Source organism: Ornithodoros turicata, chromosome 9 (genome assembly GCF_037126465.1).
Source record: "Ornithodoros turicata isolate Travis chromosome 9, ASM3712646v1, whole genome shotgun sequence".
Lineage (NCBI taxonomy): Eukaryota > Metazoa > Arthropoda > Arachnida > Ixodida > Argasidae > Ornithodoros > Ornithodoros turicata.
Window position 1 is genome coordinate 16,594,508 of NC_088209.1, and position 24,108 is coordinate 16,618,615.

The following is a 24,108-nucleotide window of genomic DNA, read 5'->3' on the forward strand; positions in this document are numbered from 1 at the left end:
TCCGTTTTGAAAACTACTAGAATGTGAAACCAAGAGTATTGCTTCAAGAGCATTGAGAAGTTACACCTGGATAAAGTAATTTGAAAGCATGGCACATAACACTCAAGCAGCAAAATATTGGCCAAATATTAGCTGGATATTGGCTATGTTGGCCCACGTTTGGGCCAAAATATCTTATGTTCCTCGCACAGGTCATGCCAATCATGGGTCATATAGTAACGCCCAGAAGTTTTCCCCTTCATTTCTTCCACGTACTAAAGAAAAAGTATAAATAAATACACGGACGAAGCTTTGTGCAAAGTCACCTGTCTTGACTCTTCTTTCTTTTCTTTGATCCATCCACCCTTTCCAGACAAAACATGCGCTGTATTTGTGAGCCGATATGATAAGGACATACCGCTGAATCCATGGCACGGTTATTTCCGTATTTGGGGCTGTCCCCAAAATGACACTATCAAACGGTTGCTCTTTAACTTAACAGCCGCATGCGTCTCAGAAAAAAAATGTTCTGAAAGGGCATTTGCTTGGAAGAGTCTGACATGGAATGCTGCAGGTGGCATGCTGGATGCTTCCAGGAAGTAATAAGCCTATTGCATGCCTTAGCTGGTGTGATCGAAACTATGTGCGCCATCGTCTTCAGGGCGAGCCAGATGACAGGCTTCGAGTGCGGAATAAACATTTTCCTTGGGATAACGGTAAGCACCACGTGTTTTGTCGCCTTTTCTTCTTGCGCGATCTACAATCACGCGAGCATCTATTATTAGTATTATTGCGTATCAGTATACTCGATTTATAAAACAAACACTGAGGCCGGCGAGGGAAAGTAACACGTGTAGTAGTTTGGCACAGGGGGAGAGTTTTCGACCTGCTAGAGGGGGCTGGGGGCACAACGCCCCCCATCCCCGGCACGGTATTACTGCATAGATATATATAGATATTTTACGATGGATTTTTGTGAGGGACTTCCATGATCGTTCGCATGGAGCACGCGATTCCTAGGATATCCCTCGAAACGTTCATCTGTAGTATCAGCTAGGTAGACTTCTCGGATAAGGCCCCACCCCCCATTAGGAAATGTTCCTGGGAGGGGGGAGGGCTCAGAACCCCCCATGCCCGCACGCCATCGGCGTACCTATGAAGCACTCACCATTTCCACTATTTTGATACGACAATGGTGGTACAGATATAATCATTAATTTTTTGTATGACTTGATTTACAACAGAACCAAAAGCATGTCTATCCAGAATCTCAAGCAAAAAAATTGTGGTCCCTGTTACAGTTGCGTTATAGAAGTTTAACATATCATTACCGACAAATGTCTAAAGCTGAAGTGTCAAAACCTCCCCCCCCCCTCTTCCTCTTTCTCTCTCTCTGTGCACAGGTGAATAAAAAAATTAGGGCCGTGTCGCCAAACATTTGGGGGGTGTTTAGAGATTAGTGGGTCTGGATGTATCAGTGTCACAGCATATGATATACACCTACAAATGCAGACCAGGGGCAATAACAGGACAAGCCTCCACTTGTAGCCCCGCACTCTGCTTATTCCTATTGGTTCCAATAGTAAAGGCAGCACCTGGTGGCGCTGCAGCATAACTTATCCGAGGAGCGCCCCTGGGGCGCAACTGGGGCCAAGCAAGTACAGTTTGTTCCATTTGTGTAGAGCACTCCGTTTTTTGGTGGGACACCCTGTATATGCCACAGAGGAAATTCATTTTTGTCTTCACCTTATTGCCAAACGGTTTGTCCGAAAGCACTATACCCTATACTCTTGCTCCTTCTCACATCGAGTCAACTGGTTACATTTTCTTCCTCGAGAATATTCCTCTAGGGTGCTTCATGTTGAGCGCACTGAGGAAGAGAGAACACTGCCACTGTCCCAGGGAATACGTTGTTCAGGTGAGCATATATGCCGTGCATTTTTTATGGCAGTAATTATTGTTCAGCGTGTACGTCATCCTCTTCCTATACGTTCACGATACTGTTTTTTACCCAGAACCGATTGTCCCTGGCCATTCTGTTTCACTCAGCGGTACTGAATGGCATCTGCTCCTCCGTACTTTTCTTCCAAGCGTCGGGCCAACCAGTCTTTCAAGACATCACCCCCTTCTATATAAGATGGAGGAGGTTCATACATCACCGTACGTCGTAGTTCTCAGTTCTAACCCTTTCATGCCAACTTTGTCGCCTTTTTTTTTTATCATACACTCTAAGAAGAAAAAAAAAAGGAGTAAAACGGGGAGTAATTCCAGCTTCTACTCCCCTAGTCTGCAATTACTCTCCATTTTAGCTCCTTAACCTAACTGCAGACTAGGGGAGTAGAAGCTGGAGTTACTCCCCATTTTAGCTCCCTAACCCCGACATGTAGTCCCGACATTTACTCCCCAGGACTGCAAATTGCCACTAAACTTCGGGAATGGTCTCCTGCACGCAACGGTCTACGTAAATATGTGCCCTTGGCCAATTTGAACGACATAAGGCTGTATAACTCAGCCAACGTAGCAATTTTCCAGCCACCCAGGGTAAGAAATAGTTAGCGCATCTGTCTTCGCAAATTGTGCCCTATGTGTGACGTACGATTTTATATCACGCGATATATCACGGTTGACGGTTTGTTTCAAAGTATTTTTCATTCATGCACACGAATTATGTACCTGAGACTCTTACAACAGCACGTGAAATACAGACTCCACTCTGTGACATTCATTTACTCCCGAAAGGGACTATTTTTTTGTGGCAACGCATTTAGTCCCCAAAAGGAGTAAAAATTACTCCTTTTTTTTCTTAGAGCGTATCGCACACGAAACGTATAGGAACTAAGTTACGCGAGTAACTTCCATGTAACTACTAACCATTGGCAGTAACTATAGTTACAGCAAGGATATGCCCAGTATTTTCATCTCAGGGATGGGGGCAGTGATTTATCCAGACGCTCTACACCCACCTAGCAACCCTTCCCCAAATGTTCAGTGACACCCCCTTTTTCAGCCGTGTAACCCCTATACAGGAGGTGCCCCTGCGATTTAAGCTTTAGACACATGTCTGTAATATGTTGAGGTGTAAGTAACTATAATAATGACCCCCCAACCCCCCTTTTCAAAAGAAAAAAAATCATAACACCTCTCCCAGCTTGGGATTCTGGATAAACCACTGAATGGGGCTGTCTCGTGGGGGAGGCACATATCTGCTGCTTTTGTGGCATTTTGGGCGTTTCTGGCCTGTATTTCGGGGGTGTTAGGGGGTGCGCGGGTGATTCTGGGAAAATCCCCGAGTTGCAGTCACTATATAATCACTTTTCTCCGAAAGTATCTGGTAACTGTAACTAGCTGCTTTTCAATAAAAAAAAAAAAACTGTAACCGCTTTTGGCTACATTAAGCGTAAACGAAGTTACTCTGGTGTCGCGATAGCCGAGGCCTCACTTCGCTATAACTTGTGCCGTATACCGTTCCAGTGTCTGCAGTCTCATATAGCATACCCATGACCCTGACTCTGTTGTCAATTGCCTGTATGCTGGTGATGTCAGGAGTCCCACTGCGGCACGTCCTCCCGAGGGAAGAAGACGTCAGCTTCCTACCGAACAACGTAACTAAAAGTTTCAGAATAGGAGGGTGTACCTATATATAGGCCCAGTTCCTGTCTTTGTAGGCAGAAGCCAGAATGAACAGAAAACTACCCAGTATACTGTTGCTGTTGAAGTCGAATGAAGCGCTGCAGTGCCATAGAATACCACCATTATCAAACTATACTCTCACTATACTCCGCAGTGCAAAGGGAAAATTTGACCAATGCGTATGTGCCCTGTGGGGCATAGATTTTGTTTGTATGTATTCACTTGTGTTAGCTTAATGTTAGGGCCTGACTCTTTAGGGTTAAACCCGTATCCGCCCGATATTTACCCCCCGAACGAAATCTGTAAAATTCGGGCTTAACCCGAATCTACCCGAAAACATCCGGGTCGCGTGGCACACTCATAAGCGTGCATTAAAATAAAGTTTGATAACATTGCTAAACATTAGTTCCATGTTAAGACAAATTTTTATTAAACAAAAAAAAAATCACCCGAATACACCCGAATTTCTGACGACAGAATATGCCGTAACGAGATTTAACCCGAATACACCCGAATTTTCAAATGAAAATATCACCCGATATTTAGCCCCCGAATTTGGCCAAAAATAAAACCCGAAAAAGTCAGGCCCTACTTAATGTGTACAGGGTGTCCAGGTTAGGTTGATCGGGAAGCCCACCAGAAGACTAGAGCTATTGGCTAGAATATACGTTACGACTGTTTGTGTCAACGCAGTGAAAACGGCAAGAGAGAGAGAGAAAGAGAAAAAATAAATTAAAGTGGTTAAGAAACGCGGTACTTGGGTACTCAAATACGTATAGGTACACCCTTTACGGTCCTTGTAAGCGCAGTGAGGGTACATGAATGAAGACATGTGTTAGTTTCTTTTACAGACTGTCAAGTTGGACATAACAGACTTGAGCCTATATGGGTGGGTGTTTCAGACGCCGAGGTCAAGCATGCCTTCCACCGGAAAAGGGAGCGTTGCTTACCAGCGACCACGGTACAATCTTTCCATAAGGGTTACAACATTTTCAAGCATTTTATAATAGTGGACAGAACGCTGAATCAATGTTACTTTTGGCTGCTCAGTGCTCCTTATAATTATGCTTCCGGCTTTTCAGAGCACGCTCGCAGGATGTTTTTCGGAGTTTCTTATTTTCCAAGTTTACTATTTTTCGTCGTTTGTTTTTGCAACTGAGATAATATCCGACATGCTGAGAAAAAACGACTACCGTGAAATGACGAAATAGGAAAAAAAAAAAATAGAGAGAGATAGATAGATAGAGAGAAGCAGCCGTGAAAAGCGCTTACTCATATGCGCAGCAGAACTTTCAGAGTTCCAACACCGTGGAAATCACAAGAAAATACTTCAAGATGCCGTCATATCTGGGGCGGATTCATACCCTCTGTTTGAGAGAGGGGGGGCGGTTTCTTTGTCGAAGCGCGTAGTGGGAGAGGGGAGAGCTAGCCCAAGCACGTTCAGCTCTCATGTATATAGAGAGTATGTTACTACATAAAGACGGGTGGTGAAGCAATGGGGGTACATGACGTTGGCAAACGCAGCAGAAATTATTTCTGCAAAATTTACATAAACTTCATCTTGGGTGATAACGAGAGCAGGTCACAATAAGGACAAGCGGCCACGACAAGAACAATACGCAAGAGCTATCGCATCAGATTCAAATCGCCACACGTCCTTATCATTATGTATTACTTGATCAAGTCTGCTTTTGTTTTAATGAAGCTAGAATAAGTATGAATGATCCTGGGTGTTCTACAGAGTTCACTAGGTAGCCCTCACTCCGTAGTTCTCTGTGGGACACACGTCACGGATCTGTCATCTGTGTAACGCCCAGTACTACAGAAGTGCGGCGAATTTATAGCGCCGCCCTGTGCACCAATGCTGTAATCGTTATGGCCGTACAGCGACGGCGCCGGGCGCTTCTTCGTGAAAGTCTAAAATGCTCGCTGATTATATTTGTAGATACACATTTTATACGGGCGATGCTGCCTCCGATGTCAAAGATGACACGCCCATTCCGTCCACCTCCGGGGAGCCGCGACGTCCAAGGACAACATCCCACGACCTGCTGACCAGGATAACCGATGTTCTTGAAGGGAGTCCTTTCAACTATTCCACTTCCACTGATGAAGGCACAATTATCGACAAAGCCGCTACCTCCCCTGCGAACGGTGACTTTGACGATGACTTTGATGAAGAGGACGACTCAAAATTTCCAGATGAAACTTTGCCGTCGGAGAGGTATAGTCTTAGCTAAGCGGGGCGATGTGTTGTTACACACTGCAACATGGAACATGCTGAACCTTTTGTAGCAGTCAAAATTCTTCGCTTATATGGCATGGGACGAGTGCCAAGGTTCTAGCATTAAGTTAGTCATGGCACAAAGTTATGTTTGTTCGACAGTGTTGCTGGTATACACTGCTGGACAAAAGTTTGCGGAACACGCTCCTGCGCATCCCTTCCTCACAGTGAGACGCTAGCAGCGAATGGGACCGTATGGACTTAGACATGTGCCTATAGGTAATACAGTCACATGTTTGCAAGTCCGTGCTGTACCATTCGCTGTGAGCGTGTCGATCTCCGTGTATTCACGCCAGCGACATTCCCCGCAGAAGACACAGAAAACGTCATAGCCTTCTGAGCGCGAGCGCGCTCCACGTCCAGTGTTCGCGTACACTGCTAACCGCGAGGAATATCCTGCGACACAGCCACAAGATATTTCGTAGCAGACGACAGGAAAGACGCTGACGGTGTCGTCTGCCAAGTGTCATCTGCTAAGTGCGCCAGCACGCCACACCCAATATTCCGCTCCGTGTGAATGCGCAACATAACACGGGACGGAACTTCGTCTCTGTGAGCAGTGTTTTCACTTTTTCTTCCACTGGAATCTTCCGTAAGTATATCGCTCGTGAGAATACGTAGTCTGAGGAAGAATTGCGCCGGAGTGTGTTCTGTAAACTTTTGTCCAACACTGTAATGTGCTGTGGCCACTATACGGTTTCAGACTCAAGCTGCTAATTTTTAAAACTGATTGCTTTCAGTGCTACAGCAGTGACATCTGCAGCATCTTCGGACGGTAAAACCCTGAAAGTGGCAGGTTACTTTGTGTCCGTTAACCGATGTAATTTTTGTAGGCCAGCTGCCTCGGTCCCTGGACCTTCTTGTTGCCTTGGACATGGACTCCCTAGTGAATCTCTCTCATTTAGAGCTGATGGCGAGACAGTGTAGGACTTCTGCTACACTAAGGGTAGGTTCATATGCGTTGCATTAGAGTACAGCAATGTAGGGTTAATGCGCTTAAAATTATATTTACATATACGTCTGTTAATGGATACACGACACACACGACGACACACAGAGTGCAACTCGTTGTGCATTTCTTTCTTTTGTCCAGCTTCGGCGGGGGGATAACTTGCACACTGGTGCATAGTCCCGAAGTAGACCTTTTGTTCTGGAAGTGAACTATGCATCATATTTCCCCCCCCCCCTCGCTTTCCAAGCAATGTATACAACAAAAATTGTAATCTTGGATAAAAGCAACCTTATGTATCGCAGTTTGAAGCCCTGGCTTAAGCGACTGTTCGTCTTGCTGAATGGTACAATGCAGTTGAGTCCGCTTATAACGACATTGCCGGAAAGCGAAATCCGATCGTTATATCAGGGTATCGTTATAGCTAAATTATCGCGAAATTGCCAGTCATGGTCACGGCAACGGAGTAGAACGGTACGGGTACAATGCCCGCTGAACATGCACATTTGTCGGAGGCACGAAAGCAATTTATTTGGTTGTATATTGATGCAGTTCTACGACACATTGCATGGAAGTTTTTCCCACTGACGACATAACTGCCAGTACCGCGTGAGAGCCCGCACCTTTGGAGGTGGACGACCTCGGCCATTGCTCGTCACCGCGAGCAATTTAACCGCGGCGCGTGTACTGCTCCGTAACATTTTTGTTATATATACATTTTTTATGCGTGGGCAGGTCAATAACGGCCTCCTCGCATCGCTTCTTTCTGAGATCTGAGCGGGTCCGGCAATAGACGTCTACCCGAGAAACGTCATCATGACGTTGGTGCAGACTGAAACCGAAACAAACCGAAAGGGGAGGGCTGGGTTCCACGAATGTAGACCGAAGGTCGCGTCCCTTTCGGGGACCATCGTAATCCCCTCAAGACCGCTTTCGGCTAGGCTTCCGGGCGCGACCTTGTTCGCCTCCAGCTTCGAGTGTAGTTCAGCTCTACCAAATTGGTGGCGCTGTCGAACACTATGACATCAATTGTCTATAAACAGGGAGATGTCTATTTGCGCGCGTCGAAACGACGGCTTTCGCAATTTTTTTTCCGGCTTTTACCATTATAGTAGTGAATACATTTTGCAATAGAGTGGGGTAAATGTGGGATGCGCTTTCCGTCGAAAATGCGTTGGCTTGACTTGGCAAATTTGGGGTTAAATTCAGAAAATTAAATGTCTCGCAAATTAATTTGATAAATGCGCTCAGACGTCATGACAAAATCTCCCCCGAGATAGATAGCGCGGACCCCATAGCGTTCGGAGAAATAGACTTTTTAATACGATTTATTTATTTTTTCGCGTTATGTGAAACACCCAAAGAGCTTATGCACAGACGTCATCCCTCCAGAGGGCACTAGCTTCGAAAATGCCAAATCACCGCCATGATGTAGGTCCATCGAAGTTTGGTTTTGGTGGTTTTCGTTGCCGGCCATGTGCATCTTAGAAGACTATAAACGTTGAAAACACGGAAACTGCCTGGATTGTGGTACAAATAACATTCACCCAGCACAGCAACTCTGAAACACCAAATGTAATGTGAATGCGAAGTGGGTGAAGGCATGGACAGTCAACCAATGACGTCATGTGAATAAACCCTATAGATGACCTGCGTCCCTACGCCATTGATTATATCATTGATTATAAAATATCATATAAAAAAATATGATAAAAAAAAAAGGCGCGTTCGTGGCTGGCTGCCGCCGTTGAAAACACGATCCTGATTGGCTGAGGTCACGTCGACGAGCGCCTTAGGCAGTGGTGTTCTCGCCCGCCACAGCAAAATATAAACTCGACCCAGTCTTCTCGTGACGTCACATGTTTGTAAACAGAGTGTAAACAGGGAGACAGTGTTGTCTATACGCGAGCATGTGACATGTGCTTTCACGACGATCGTTACAGCCAAACTTTGTTTACGTTGCTCACGTCAATGTAGTACGTGTTCGTTTGCATTCGTTACTGTATCACTCGGTATCTATGCTATGTGGAACGAAATTTTGATTTGTACAAGTTTATTGACTCGGCTGTGCCTTACTGTCTGATTTCAGCGCATCTGGAAGACCTCAGAAAGAAGAACATCGCCACAATGAATCTATCACGAATGATCACCGACCTCTATTTATCAACCATAATAAACGGGAAAACACCGTTGTCTGTGGATGCGATGATTTCAGTTTCATTTTCTCGCTCAGACCAATTCTGAAACTTCACTGAAGTTTTATGCAGATACTAAGATGGTGAATGAAGTAAAGGTTTCATTCATGATAATGAAATGGCGAACGTGTGCATCTGGTGGAGCGAAAATCTCCCAATATTGGCTCAGTTCGCTTACTGTAAGCCGCAGCTTGGTCAGCGCACGAAAAGCAACAGATGTCGTCACACGTACAGTTTATGGCCAAGGCTTCAACATTAACAAAAATATGTATGAGCCATTTATATGTAAAAATAAACAAGAATAAACATGATTGACGACTCCAGGCTGTTAAAGTTGACAGGATAGAAAGAAAGGTCGATGAATACATGCCGTTAATTCCTCACACTTCCGGTTTCCACTACTGGTACAGCTTGGGACAAAAGTCTGCGGAACATGCCACTGGCGTATCACTTTATCGGAGCGGCCCCCTGTTAGATATCAGGAAGTGTGACCGGCTGTTCTAGCCATCTCTGAGTATATTTGTCTGCTCCCGTTTGCTGCTAGGGTGCCGCTCCATTGCAGAAGTGTGACACACCGGTGTTCCGTAAACTTTTGTCCCAAGCTGTACATACTGAAATAAATGCTAGCACCTGCGGTTTCGAAACTATAGTTCGGACTCCAGATAAGCGGAATTTTCACTAACAGCTCCCAGAGAATAAGAAAAAAAAAAAAAAAGATGCAAAATCGAGGCTTGTCAAGGACTTTGGAAAATTCCAGGGTTTTCCTCTGGAACGGCACCCTGAAGACGGCATTTTCAAACTCCATAGTATACGAGGGTTTCAAGGAGCAGTGGGGTGACCGTACCAAACTTCATATACTGAAAGTCAGTTAGTCATAATTGCAATCGCCGACCGATTTTTCGGACTCCAAAAATTCGGAATTTCCAATATTTAGGACGAACGTTGTGACTTTATCAGACGCCCAATTGAGCCAATGTATTTTGACGTCCGAAAATTCTGATCGCGTTTCGCAGGTATACGGTTCGATTTTTCGTACATATATCCGCCTCCAGTTTTTCCTTCGTTCCCTTCGCCTTTGCTGACGGCGCGTGCGGAGGCGTAGTTTACGCGCACTCACTACGCTCGGAAATGTCTACCGTGACAACACGACATTAGCCGAAACACATCGCGGCACCATTTCTCGCATACGAGCAGCAAAGCAGACGCGCATTGATAGTTTTTTTATGCCTCTAAGTTTTCTCTAATAAAAATCATTTTGGGAGAGATTTGTGTCATTGACAGAAAATTTCGAAAGCTCGATAATTCGGGCAGATTGTGTGGCTTTTAGAAGTCAAAAAAATCGGTCGGCGACTATAATGAGAACGACACCCCAGCACACAAAAAAGCCACAAGATGTCCCACTCGACCTTCAATGTATTGTCATTTATTGTAACTGAAAAAAAAAAAAAGAGCATTTCATTATGACACAAGGCCCTGTCCACAGTTAGTGCAGACAACCTTGCAACCAGCAACATTTTGACGGGTTTTCCCAAACTTCAGCTAGAAAAAGGAGCTTTAACTCAATTCCCAAGGATTTTGTGGAGGCGTTAATCGAACACCCCTTGTGTAAGGCCACATATTACAGCGATCAAGAACAAATATTTTTTGACAGTAGAGAAAGGAACTGACTGGTCTAGACATCTTGTTCTATTCTAATCATCAAATAAAATAAAACATGAGCTATCGCATCTGCGAGGTCGGAGTGATGCAGAAGGACCTATACAGGCGACAACCAGTCACGCCATTACTTGCTGCCATCTTGGAAAGCTTTGCAACAGACATACCTAAACAAAGATACTATTATCGATACTGTCGTAGTAAGACTAGGCCTTGACGTTGAGGTTGTTGGTGTGCATCCTTCAAAAAGAAGGGGCACAATGGGTTGCTGTTTTATAAAGCAACAGCTAAGCCTTCTTACATTCTTTTGTGCAACTTTCTATGAATGGAGACTAGGAGTTGAGCGGTAAAACAGAAAGTGCCTGCAGTGTAACAGATGGGGCAATGTACGATGTATAATGTTGGTCGTGCATTCATTTATGACTAGATATTAAGTAGAGATGTACATAATATATTCGAGATAGATTCTTTGCCTCATCAGCATTACAGTACAAATTACAATTAATTTGTAAGGCCTCTTTACAGCTCGGATTGCCACGGTTTGGATGGAACAGTCAAGGCAAAGTGACACGTAAAAACACTGAAGACACTGAGAGGGAGAGAAAAAGAGAGAGAGAAACATGTCAAACTAAAGTTTCAGCATTTTGCGATCTAACATGTGCATTCCCTTACTCCGATGTCTCGGTGTCCCGATCACCCCAGTTAATGTGTATTAAAATGAACAGTTAATGGGTAGTAAAATGAACAGTAAACGTGTAGTCTAAGTAGAACATGGGTTTTCTTTGTGGTTGCATTATTTTTTGGGCCAAAAAAGTTTAATCTCACATGGAAGGCATTGCAACAACTGCAAAAGTGTGAAGAAGCCACAAATAATTATATTATGAGTAGTAATATGCCGCAGAACGCATTGTTCCGAGTATATTAAGTCCACAATTCTCTGCTGACGCAGATGTCAGTGAAAAGAAATTTTGCATGCTGCAGTGATATTTGTACAAATTGGTCAATCAAAAATAATGAAAACAGAAACTTAAAGTAAACAAGTAAAAACAGAGTGCTAAGAGAAATATCACCAAAGTACTACCAGAACCTCCTCCTAAATTATAGGAAAGAAGAAAAAAATTGTATGAATAGAAAATTCCTACGTCCCTGCAATTTTGATCATGACCTGATTATCCGAACACTGCCAAGGGACGGAAAATATTTCAGCTCAACAAGGCCTTCACTAAAGTTAGTGTAATGCATTAAAGTAATACAATACTAACACAACATAAAACCGACAATGTTAGAGCTCTATTCTTCATTAGCTGTCACTCAAAACAGCCCAAGGGTTGCCTGCTGCCTTCATGCGCATACTGTAGCGCATCTTCTAAGGCACTCAGAAAAAAGGAGCAAGCACTAACGTCAAAACTGATCTCAGTTTCCTACATGCCCACATTGAAGTTGCAAGGGGCGATGGAATGGCCGCTGGTGCCCCTCTCTAGTAGCGCCGATGCTGCGTGTGTATGTGCAACAAATACACGCCTGAATTTTCATAGGCACATTAGGTAATTATCTTAAAACTAGATCTCTATCTGCGTGCGTAATACGGAACATAACTGCACAGTAAAATCGATGCAATTTCTTGTCGTAAGGTACTAAGACGTACGAACCTACGTGTGGTAAGCAGTATCATAGCTTTGATTTCTGTGACAAAACCAGACAGTCGTGCATTTGGGTGAGACTCTCGTCTAGAGCATCACGGAACGCGGCAGTGGATGTCTCAAAGCAAGTGGTGAAAGAAGAGAGTCCAAAATTGATGGAGCTTTGCCTCGGGTTGTAGCAGCAGCCGTATCCATCTTGTACCAGGGGGCCGTAGAACATGAGAGCGTCACATTTTGTTGGGACCTGGCGACAAAAGTGCATCGGTGCAATTATGTATATAGCACGGTATATATATGAGTGTCGCAGTGCTTGTAATATTGAATGCCTCACTATACTTAGGGCTTTGTGTTTTCAGGTTTTATTTCAAGAGATGTAAAAGGGGTAAAATTTGGCGATATCGGATGGAAAATAAAATCTCACATTTTATATGACCATAAGGCACAGAATGGCTGTGCCGAATGTGCAGCGTTTAACATTCCCGTACTGGTGGCTGAACTGCACATTGCCAAGTTATTTACAGGTTTTTCGAGTTTTACCCCCAGTGACAATGGTGCACACCAGGGGTAAAAATGGTCCAGACCCGGGAAGACCCGTTTTTATCACCCAATCTGCAACACTGTCACTTCGGGTAAAACCAAAAAAAAGCTCGAAAACTAGCTAGGCAAAGTGCCAATTCAGCCAGCGATATGAGCACAGGAGAACGACAAGCACTGCATATTCAGGACGACTGTTCCATATTTTGTGGTCATCTAAAATGCGAGAAGCACTCCTTTTTTTTTTTTCAACCCAAAAGACTGTTTTTCTGCCTGATACGTGTTCTGTGTATACAGTGGACTATTTGAACAGCCCCTGCTATGTAGACATTTGGTGTTTGTGGCATACAGGTAGGGAGAATTTTGCAGAGTGGGAAGTGGATACTGTTGTTGTCAGTCATGCAAACAAGCAACAGAAATAAATCATTGAGAGGTCCCCGGTTCAATCCCGGGCATCCCCTCTATACGGACCCTTCATAATTATTGCGCGGAGTCTTATCCTACCGAGCAAATCTGCAAGTGACAAGAGCATATACCAAAAGCACCTCCTTGTGTGATGATGTCAAAGGTATAGATAACATTAATGAACACTGTCGCTGATATCACTCAATTCTACCGTTTTTTACGGCTCTTGAAATAAAGCTTGATTTTCAAAAATTGTAAAGCCCGAAAACACAAGGCCCTAACTATACCCCATATAAGAGCAAAAAAAAAGACTATATATATAGAGAGAGCCTGAAGTTTTAGGGTTTACCCCAAAGTGAAGGTTGCCTCTTTAGGGTGAAACCCGATTTTTACCCGGCAAATTGTCCTCACTGGGATGTCTGTAGGAATGCACTGACTTACTTGTTTGGCAGCAAATGCAGTAACATCACAGTTTGCACCAAACCAGTACAGTTAGTTTGAGTAACTGAGCCCGATTTCTCCCCGAATTTGGCATACTATAAGTTTTTTCGCCCGAATTCACATGAATTTAATGCACATGTTTATTTACCCAATTTTTACCCCCCGAATTTTTGAAAAAATATTTCCCGAAAACTTCAGGCTCTCTCTCTCTATATATATATGTATAAATCGATGGGACTGCCTATGGACAATGGCGAGAAAAGAGACAGTGTGAACATCAGTGACAAGCGACGGTAGCATATTTAGGGCCTGACTTTTTAGGGTTAAACCCGTATCCGCCCGATATTTACCCCCCGAACGAAATCTGTAAAATTCGGGTTTAACCCGAATCTAACCGAAAACATCCAAGTCGCGTGGCACACTCATAAGCGTGCATTAAAATAAAGTTTGATAACATTGCTAAACATTAGTTCCATGTTAAGACAAATTTTTATTAAACAAAAAAAATCAAAAAAAAATTCACCCGAATACACCTGAATTCCTGACTACAGAATATGCTGTAACGGGATTTAACCCGAATACACCCGAATTTTCAAATGAAAAATATCACCCGATATTTACCCCCCGAATTTGGAGAAAAATAAAACCCGAAAAAGTCAGGCCCTAAGCATATTGCGCTGTAGGTCGCCGTCCCCGCCTTTTCCGTATGTGCGTACTAGGCCTCACGTTTTGTTGCGGAGTTCTTCAAAAAGCGTCCGCACACTAACCTGGCTCGTAGAAAGCCTAAAGTGAGTGCTGATGATATAACCCAGATCAAAATAGAGCGAAGGGACGGTTATGTCTTTTTCTGCTGCCACGCACTTGAGACCAAACAGCAGTCTGTCAACACCGAGACCATTGACGGCCTGGAAGTTGAAACGAACGATAATTAGGGAAACATTCGTCAAGAGATTCGATACACACAGTCGGAGCACGTACCAAATTTGTGTACTTTTTGTGGGCCTCCACGGCCTGACGCAGACTGTTCTCTTTTGCCGTGTTTGAAGACCTAGAGGAGTGAAACGTCTTGCAGAACTCTAAACTTTCCATGGAAGTGGAACGGATGGTCTCCGTACGGCCGTGGAGGAACTTTCGGGTCGTAGCACTCTCGTACGTGGCTCCTGGAACCTCGTGCATCCTGGCAATAAATACGGATAAGATTTATTCCTCTGCACCAATCAATTGATACCTTTTCGTTTGCATGGCTGTCTGAAACACTGGAGTACAAGAGGAACCGCAAGACACAGCCAGAGATGCAGCCCCTGGATTAGCTAAACCGGCACTCTTAAAAAAAAAAGACCTTCACCACATAATATGCTGAAGGTCAACCACTGCACAGAATGATAGTAGTACTGTTAATTTGTAGAAAGCATGGGGTATACGTCCTTTTGTGACAATTAACGTGTCCGTATAGGTGTCACAAGAAAGGCGTACGCCTCCAGTTTTCAACAAATCAGAAGAGGACTATGTCATTCAGGATGATGATTGGCTTGGAGCGTGTTATGTGGCAAAGTTCTCTTTTAGGTGTGTACGCATACGGTCATTAATCCTGTGATTAGAAATTTTCCTGGCACCCCCTAATGTTCCCCACACACAAAGTTCCTGGAAACCCCCCTAAAAAAATACCTGCCAGAAAGACAAAAAAAAATCGAGGAAAGCAGTAGGTATGGGTGTCAACCCCCCCCCAAAAAAAAATGTTGCATGAAAGGTATTTTCGTTAAAAAGGATGTCCATTATTGGACCAATAGGGCTCGAGCGGGACTAAAAAAAAAATTCGCTGTAATGGTACTTTTGTTAAAAAGGTGTTTGCTATAAAGGAGTCTGACTGTATAGCATTTCATTATGTTGAGGTTTAACTGCATTGTGACAACTTTCACCGTTTTTATTTCAGCGGCATGTTGATTTCATAATGTGGAACCAACGTAGCCTGAATACAATATCACACCACGTAATACTATACCATCAAAGCATCCATAGGAGTCTTACTTGTAAAATGCTAATTGGATAGCCATTTGTACAAAACTATCTGGGCTCAGCTTGCAGGACTTGATAAAATCTCTACCGTAGCCAGGAAATTTGAAGGTGCGCAGATCTATATCCTTCTCCAGCCTGCAAAAATGAAGTCCTCCCCGTCATTGCTCAGAAAACAAAGAGTGTCAGAGTAGATTAGAAGAACTGTTCTTGTACTTACTGTGCCAGAGCCTTTGTCGCATTTTGAATGTACTGCTCCGTCTGAGAATCTATTACAAATTTCAACTTCTTTGTGTGAGCTCCTGTTGGCTCAGATGACCATGTTGTGTTTTCCTTGTTGGTACTGAAAGTATGGCTCTGTGTTAGTAACCAACCTACACTGCAAGACTTCCAGAGCCAATTGCCGCATGATTCAAATGGAGTATGAAAGTAACGCCTTCAGATGGGGACACAGATTCAACCATCAGGCATGCAGAGTGGTTACGGTTCTTCATTTTCGGGTTAAACCCGATTTTTTACGATAGTTCCCCCACCCCGAACAGGTTTTCATATCTACCCGAAATCTTTGCGGTCCTTCAACTTATCATTCTCTGTAAACCGTCTGAAAAGTGAATCGGAAAAGAGAGCTACGTATTTGTGACACCCTGTTTGTCCTCCTTTTACGATTCCCTCCCGCAGGAGTCAAAGACGAGGTTTTGCTGGAGTTCGGGCAAGTGTTTGAACACTGTGGTCATTCACTGCCCCAGCTTCGAGCGGAAATATAAAGATTGTTGTTTCTCGTCCCAGTGTCACAGAAGTTGCTCGTTTCCTATGCTTTTTGTTTCACCCGAAAATTCCCCGATGACATAACAAACAGAGATCGTAGCTCCAGACTTCGTCTCGAATTTTCGTGTGTAAATAGAACCCGTTTCTCCCACCCGAATTTGAAAAATCATTAAACCTGAAAACGATGAACCCTAAGTACTGCAGAAGTGTTTTTTTCCGCGTGGAAAATATTTTCGCGTTTTCGAGCAGAGCTGCTTTGAGGATTGATTCGCGAGAACTTAAACTTGTGACACAGGTTTCCGGGAGTGCCTTGCTCTTGCATATCGTGCCGCCATCAATACTCGGGCATATTTCGGCACGTACTAGGACAACCGTTGTTCACGTGGATTGCGGCATTCTAGGTCTCTTCCTTTCTTCTCCTCACAGAGATGGGAGGAAAGGCCCTGTCAAATGGCCTTTAGGGACCCTGTAGGAGGCCATAGTACTGGCCGTGTGCAAGTTAGCCAGTTTATTTTAGAAGTTCTTATTAATTATCACTCGGGGCACTGACCAGTTCGGTTAAGATGTGGTACTATCATTCAAGCTGGTTTTGAGAATGCGGTGAAAGGCATGTTCTGGCTTCGTGCTATAGTGGTATATTGCATGTATAGTGCAAAGCGTTTATAGGAGCATAGGAGAACAAAAGCATGATGAATTTTCATTTCTTTTCATCTTGCCTGATGGGATAAAACAATCTTCTGCGCTTGCTTAAACTGCCTACGCTACATGGAGTAGAAAGGGTCAGGTAGTCGCGGTATAGCGTCGAACGCCGAACGATTTTCGCCCTCATATGGCCAGAGTTATTTGCGGGAACTTAAATTCGCGATTTTGGAGGTGTGTGTGAAAAAACCCACTTCTACAGTACATGTTGGTACTGAATTATTTCTGGCTGGACAACTGAAGGACACTGGACTTTGTATAGCAGTCAAGAAACAAACAGGAGCAATGCACGAATGAAACAGTGAAGACTCTACAGCTCTGCTTCCATAAATATAGCTTGCTCGTAGTTCCCAGTGTTTTGCTTTTCGAGTCATGCGTAAAGCTTAAAACCAAGATTATCCCCTTGTCAATACAAATGGCTGCTGCGGACAATCGTGTCTAACTTACATGTAGTTATTGCAGTGGTCCACAAGCACTGCTACAGGGGGCCCCTCAGAAGGACTGTGTTCATACAGCAGACCGATATTGCCTTCCTCTCCAACAATAAACTATAAAACGAGACGAGACTTATAGCCATGGTGTGTCAAGGTAAATCAAAAAGGAAAGTAAAATATAAACTTGTCGTCGATCTGCTGACCTGTACCGTCTTGTCGCACCACCGGTTTCCAGCGTTCTGCCCTCTCGGGCCACCGACCAACATCTGGAATGCTGAAGTAACCTCGTACGGCTCGTTTGACCGCAGCTTTTGGTCGAGACATACTACAAACATGGCCTTCTTAATCTCTGCTACTGACTCTGCGTTCCCGTGCGCTATGTGAGGGATAGAAACAGGGTCAGGTTGTATCGTGTTGCGCACATATACCGTATTTGCAGGATTCAAATGTCCACTTTTCCCTCAATATATACACTCATGCACATTACAGCTGAGCCCAGAAATGCAAATTCAGAGAACAGATAAAAAAAAAAAAGCATGGTGAAAAAGTGGCTAGCTGCACCACCAGTGAGGTGTCCTGCTTGCGATGATCACACAGTGACTTTTTGTACTGCTGCATTTTAGTGTTTCAGATGTGCTTCTTCACATTTCATAAAAGACGTTTTATTCAGTATGTGGTGTTTAGGCTTCAAATTTTTTATCTGCATTGCAGGATCAGGCAGTTTTGGCCTTTCAGGAGTTAAGGGCACCATCTGCTGCTGTTAACTGATTTTGTGAGTAGAGTTGCATTCGCAATAAGAAACAACGTTGGGCTAGTTCAGTGGTTCTCAAACTGGGTTCCGCGGAACACAGGGCGAGCTGCCTTCCCGGGTTCCGCGAGAAGGCTGCCGCCTCGGCCCCTACCCATTCACAGAACTTGAATTCCCCCACCCAAGCTCGCTCGGCAGGCCAGAAGCGTGTGCACCACGGCTGTGGCGTTCGTTCGCGTCCCCCTTTTCCATTGTTTATGGGCGCTTTGACCCGTTGACAGACCCCTTACTAGGCAAACCAGCGAGAAGCTCCGTGACTTCTTCGTGGAGGCCTGATGTACGTGATATCTGATGTACTGCAATGTTTAGGAACAGGGGTTCCTTCGTCCTTCTGGCCAGGTCCAAAAGGTTCCCCAAAAGAACCACTGCTAGTTGGTAAGTATACGACATGGAAGAATGCGCACAAACAACATGGTCTAGAAGAAGACAACACCAGCGCAGCTCACAACTCAAGTTTAATGTGACAAAAAAACACATATCACGCACACCGCGACGCCACCTACAGAAGCAACAGCTTCAACCAGGGTCATCGTGAGGCTGTTGCTTCTGTAGGTGGTGTCACGGTGTGCGTGATATGTGTTTTTTGGTCACATTAAACTTGAGCTGTGAGCTGCACTGGTGTTGTCTTCTTCTAGACCGTGTTATTTGTGCACATTCTACCATGTCGAGTTGTATTCAACTGCACGAGTAAGTTATGCAAATGCACAATTTTATCCAGCGATTTTGGTTTCATGACGACGACTGCATTTGCCACTGTACCTTGGCAGTCGTCACAAGAGTGCGTGAATGTAACAAGGTCGGGGGTGAGGGTTGTTCTGTGATAGAGTAAAACTAGGGCCCTGGATTTTCAGGTTTTATGCTTTTTGAGAATCGGGAGAGGTAAAAATCTGGTTTTATTTCAGGAGCCGTGAAACAGGGTAAAATCGTGTGGTATCGGGTGGAAAAGGAGATTTTCGTGTGAAACAAAAAAATAAAATAAAAAATCACTCCTCACATTTTAGATTAACGCAAGTATGGAGCAGCTGTGCTGAATGTCCAACGCTAGTGTTGTCCAGTGCCCGTATTGGTGGCTCAATTGACACATTGCCACGTCCCATTTCGGGTGTTTTCGGGTCTTACCCTAAGTGATGATGATGCAAATGGGGGGTAAAAATGTGTTTTACTCTGTCTTACCCTAAGACACAGGGCCCAAAGTAAAACGTAATCGGCAAAGTTTGCCTCAAATGAATGGCCTGACTGCTTAACATCACATTTGCAAAGGTGCTCGCTAGAAAATTAAAATAGAAACAACTGGCTGCAAATTTAATTGAACTACTTTGCACACTGCTTGTGAGCATCCGAAGAAACCATGCGGTAGCGTTTGTTTACCTTGTTTCCGGACGGTCACTTTAAATATACCCGCCCGTTGGCAAATGGTACATCTCAAGGCAAGCACTACTTACTGCTGCAAAGGCTACTGTAAGCTTTGCTCCAGACATCCCTGTGCTCTGTGGTGAGAATGCCTATAGGTTTATCTGGGTCCATGGATAACTTTGCCAGTTTCTCCAACATGGGTAGGATGTGTCGTTCGTCATAGGGAGTGCCGTCGGGATGGTACACGTCGAGGGCAAAGAACTGCAGGGAAAAAAAGCAGTTTTCCAGTGAAAGCGGGACTACCCACCACCACTGCTGAAGATACTGCTACGCACAGAGTCACAGCATTGCACGTGCCTGGTTGTTGTGCACCACTATTATGTGTTTCGGAGGATCGTCCTCCAGAAGGTAAGATTCCAATTCGTCGCAGCCTTCCTTGGGCACTCTGCACGTGCAGAATATTTTTTGGTACTGCGACATGTCCAGGGGACTGTCCTTCATCATGTCTGGCTTCAGAAGCTGCCTGTAGTGAAACGGTATGCATTATTTAATTTATTTATTTATTTATATTACCCCATGGGCCCTTATTTGCATTACATGGGGGTGGGAAAAAAAAGAAGTTGCAATTGCAGTACAGTTACATACAGTGAACTACAGTTACAGTAGAACAGCCAACATCCAGTGAAAAAGAAACAGTAAATACAGTATATAAAATACAAATAAAATACGGTGAATATTTTGCAATGAGGAGAGAAAAAAAAAAGAAAGAAAAGAAAAGAGGACATAACACAAAAGTGTTAGTACACCATTGAGCAACACGAGCACTTTGCATGTACTTTGCGTGATTACTTTGCAAGTAATCTAAAAGAGAGAAAACAAAAACCAACAAAAATCAGTTTAGAGGGCGTATGATGTTCAGAAATTACTTGTTGTGAGTAGTGGCTATGTGTTCTGGGAGGTCATTCCAAATGACTATGGTGGAACGAAAGAATGACTTCGAGTTAATATTCTCCTTTGGGCCTGTTGGCTAACACCCTTGTTGATTAAACCTCGAACAGGAGACATCCGACCAGCAGGTGCTAGACTTCCAACACCTTCTAATCACGTCGCGGGCGCACACTCATCACTGACGTGCGGCAGATGTCTCCCCTTCAAGAGGAAAGTGAACGCAAAGTGAGATTTAAGAATACCGCGATGAGGGCGACGAAAAGGACGGTAGATAAGAGAGAATAAGAGAGACTTATCTCATCTGAGAGAGGGGACACAATGCCCATCAGTACTCTCTCTCTTCTCTGACAAAGAAGTAATGAGAGTGCCGATGATGCAAATGATGTGATGGGGGTGGGGGGTAATGCCCCTGTTGCAAAAACTGCGTAAGTTTCAAATAAAAGTCATTCTTGAGAACCATGCGCGTAATATTCGTCCGAAGCTTTCAGCACCTCTTGAGACAAACTCAGAAATAATATGTGCCTACATGTACAGACTGTTTGCTCTGTGTACAGCTTGGGACAAAACTTTGCGGAACACCGGGGTGTGACATTTCTCCATTGGAGCGACACCCTAGCAGCGAACTGCAGCAGACATACATGAAATGCGCCAGTGCAGCGTTCCGTAAACTTTTGTCTGGAGCTCCACAACTATGACTGAGAGAGGCAGGTTACCTAGCGACATAACACCTATCTTTAAAAATAAAGCTACGGTACGTGGGACAAAACGATAGTAATATTTCAAAAACAAAACATACTTATCGACGAGGTTCTTGAAGTCTAGTGCTCCAGCAATTAACGTAGCTGCGTATCTAGAAGAGGAGGGAAGTACGAGTTGATCATAAAATTAATTTCGTAGATTGACAATAAGCATACCTGAGTTGGTCTTGCTTTGTCGCAAAATTCTGCCTCGGAAGAGACATTGCCGGGTTTGAGTAAACCACCACTGGCATTCTGTATTTCAAATATGCCTCTCGTAACCACCATTCCGAGACCTAATGCAAAGATACATTTAACACACCTCTGAACCTCTGTTAAAGGGGCACTGAAGTAAACAAATTTCTCCACATGGAATGAACGCTTACGTTACTTTGATATCTTCAGAGCAACACAAAAGGGACGAGAGTCATCGGTTGCGACGTCCATGACTTCTGAGTGAAAGAAACCGGAAGCTATGTTTTCTCTCTCCCTCTGCTTGTCAAGTAGCCTGACATTGCAGAGACTCCCGGGATTGGTCTCCTCAAAACGACGTCCCGTGATGATTGGACAAATTGTTTGAGGAGACCAATGAGAGGTCGCTCTGCATTGCCAGTCTTTTTGAGAAGGACAGGGAGAGAGTAAACTGCGGTTTCTTCCACTCATAAGTCACGGACGGCACAACAGATTAATGCCGAAATCAAACTTATTAATTAATCCCGTTCCTTTCATGTTGGAGTCAAGGTAATCTTTCATTCCACAAGGAGAAATGTTTACACTTTGGTGTCCCTGTATGGGCTCTGCTTCATTTTTGAATTACTGTAAACGCATTTTTATTCGCAATGTATTAATTTTCGCGAATCGTGCATTGAGCCATTTGCAAAGTTATTCGCGAGTATTTAATTTCACGATTCCAGGGCTGTTTCCTTTCCCGGGATAAACGTCAAGCTGTGTTCGCGAGTACAATCTTTTTGCGATTTTTTAGCGCTAGCGAAATTCGTGAAAATTAATACATCGCGAATAAAAATACGTCTACAGTATGTTTATAATGTGTACAGAAAAAGTGTGTATATGTGATGCACCACAGATGGAGATTACCTGTGGCCAGGGCCGGCGTCTACGGCATCTGAGTCCGCCTGAAGGGGCGTCAAAAAGGCACAGTTCAGGCAGCTAGGATGCGGGAGGGGTATGCAAATTTCTCACTTAATTGTCCCCCCACAAGCAAAATGTAGACGCCAGCCCTGCCTGTGGGGCTTCATTTACCTAAGGCGTTCACTGGGTGTGCAAACGAAACCAGTATATACTCGACATCATTTTCGAAAATACCCAACATACCCAGTTCTCTTTTGTCTGTGCTCTCTGCTGAAGCAGTGTATACAGTTCCTCGCCCGTGCCTCCGGGCTTGATGAATTGCTCGACTTCCTGGAATTCAAGCGATGAAGCGCCATCAGCAGCAAATTTACCAGCACCGTCTGAGACTCACTTACGCTGACTGTGTGTTCGTATTCTTCGGCGCTGACAAGCGGTTTAACAGATTTCAAGTACCTATCCAGAGTCTCCTGCAGTGGTGGTACAGGAAGCCTGGGCAAGTCCTTCTGCCTGGATAACATGATAGGTTCTTGTGCCACAGCGCCAGCAGGTGCGCTGACACTTCTGGCAGTGTTGCGGCTGATTCCGTTAACCTGTATCGATAAAAGCGTCAGAAGTAATTATTAAGGACAGTCCCAATATCAGCTTCATCATTAGCTGTGCACGAAAGACGACTTGCGTCTACACAATGCGTCCGTGCTCATGATACGTTGGCTCTGATGAAAATTATAAAAAGAGGAGATAATTACGTGTTCTTCAGTGGTTCAAGCGGGGAGGCCTTCATTTACACAGATACACCCCGTTTGTTCTATAACGCCTTTTACTAGCGATCAGAGAGAAAAGAAGCACTGCTGGCGCCTTACCATCCTCCTGCAAGCCCAGGAGATTTGCAGTCGACTAATCATTGCCAGTGGACGACCTAATTTTCCTCGAGAAGGTTTCCTCAAACAACAAAAACAGAAACCTGTCCCCGCTGTACAAACGTAATATCACTGCCACTACGGCTGAAATATGGTTTTCGTTTCGGTTTCGAATTAGTCTGCACGCGGCAGCTCTGAGGGATTCGTGTGCGTAACGACTAATGGCGTGTAATGATGGCTAATGTAGTAGAAGTAATGCTGACGGACGAAGCATATGATTAATGAAACAGCTATAATGGACGTATTGGTGTAATAGTTCTGAATCGCAAATTTAACTAACCTGCTTACCACGCTGGCAATGTGGGTCAGTCAGTGTTGTTCATTGCGGCGACCATATTAAATTAAAATACCAAAAACAAAACATTGATACCGCTAATGTAATATAATGTAACGTAATTAATACCGCTACATTACAAATTGGTAACCGAAACAGTGTTTACGCTAAAATGCCGGTTCCATTTGTGTCAACTGCCGTACTTTCCGTATAACGAAAAAAATAAATAAATAAAATAAATGTTATACAATTGATAATTCATGGCTTTACGTCGCACTAGCGCCGGAACCATGGCGTACCGCGTCCCTCGCAGTTGACGGTGTCTTCGGCCCGGTTCGAACCCGCAACTGTGGTATAAGCA

At 44.2% G+C, this 24,108-nt stretch overlaps 2 protein-coding genes across 3 annotated transcripts; one reads left to right on the top strand and one right to left on the bottom strand.

Moving 5' to 3' along the window:
• Positions 1 to 403: 403 nt before the first annotated feature.
• Positions 404 to 9,043, top strand: LOC135368206 (uncharacterized). 2 transcript variants are annotated; one of them, XM_064601345.1, is made up of 9 exons: positions 404 to 695; positions 1,830 to 1,897; positions 1,995 to 2,139; positions 3,451 to 3,581; positions 4,461 to 4,570; positions 5,555 to 5,833; positions 6,634 to 6,668; positions 6,727 to 6,839; positions 8,932 to 9,043. In XM_064601345.1, exons 1-9 carry the CDS (start codon positions 545 to 547, stop codon positions 8,971 to 8,973), a joined length of 1,074 nt encoding a protein of 357 aa, XP_064457415.1. In that variant the 5' UTR covers positions 404 to 544; the 3' UTR covers positions 8,974 to 9,043. The 2 variants fall into 2 exon arrangements, with proteins under 2 accessions (XP_064457415.1, XP_064457414.1); XM_064601344.1 differs by having other exon boundaries at positions 405 to 695; positions 1,817 to 1,897.
• A 1,395-nt stretch (positions 9,044 to 10,438) lies between these two features.
• Positions 10,439 to 23,540, bottom strand: LOC135368208 (carnitine O-acetyltransferase-like). The gene is made up of 14 exons (XM_064601348.1): positions 23,417 to 23,540; positions 22,952 to 23,146; positions 22,800 to 22,886; positions 21,645 to 21,763; positions 21,527 to 21,580; positions 20,140 to 20,305; positions 19,872 to 20,043; positions 17,825 to 17,997; positions 17,635 to 17,735; positions 15,944 to 16,066; positions 15,739 to 15,861; positions 14,692 to 14,890; positions 14,481 to 14,618; positions 10,439 to 12,577 (listed from the first exon to the last, which is right to left on the bottom strand). The coding sequence occupies exons 1-14, from the start codon at positions 23,456 to 23,458 to the stop codon at positions 12,362 to 12,364; spliced, it is 1,908 nt and encodes a 635-aa protein (XP_064457418.1). The 5' UTR covers positions 23,459 to 23,540; the 3' UTR covers positions 10,439 to 12,361.
• Positions 23,541 to 24,108: the final 568 nt, after the last annotated feature.

Coding starts and splice junctions, on each gene's coding strand:
- LOC135368208 (XM_064601348.1), bottom strand. CDS start 23,458: ATGATTAGTCGACTGCAAATCTCCTGGGCTTGCAGGAGGATG. Junction 17,998..19,871: donor TTACAGTAGCCTTTGCAGCA/GTAAGTAGTGCT, acceptor TCCCTCACATAG/CGCACGGGAACGCAGAGTCA. Junction 14,619..14,691: donor ACAAAAAGTACACAAATTTG/GTACGTGCTCCG, acceptor TTCAACTTCCAG/GCCGTCAATGGTCTCGGTGT.
- LOC135368206 (XM_064601344.1), top strand. CDS start 540: ATGGAATGCTGCAGGTGGCATGCTGGATGCTTCCAGGAAGTAATAAGC. Junction 5,834..6,633: donor GAAACTTTGCCGTCGGAGAG/GTATAGTCTTAG, acceptor GATTGCTTTCAG/TGCTACAGCAGTGACATCTG. Junction 6,840..8,931: donor GGACTTCTGCTACACTAAGG/GTAGGTTCATAT, acceptor GTCTGATTTCAG/CGCATCTGGAAGACCTCAGA.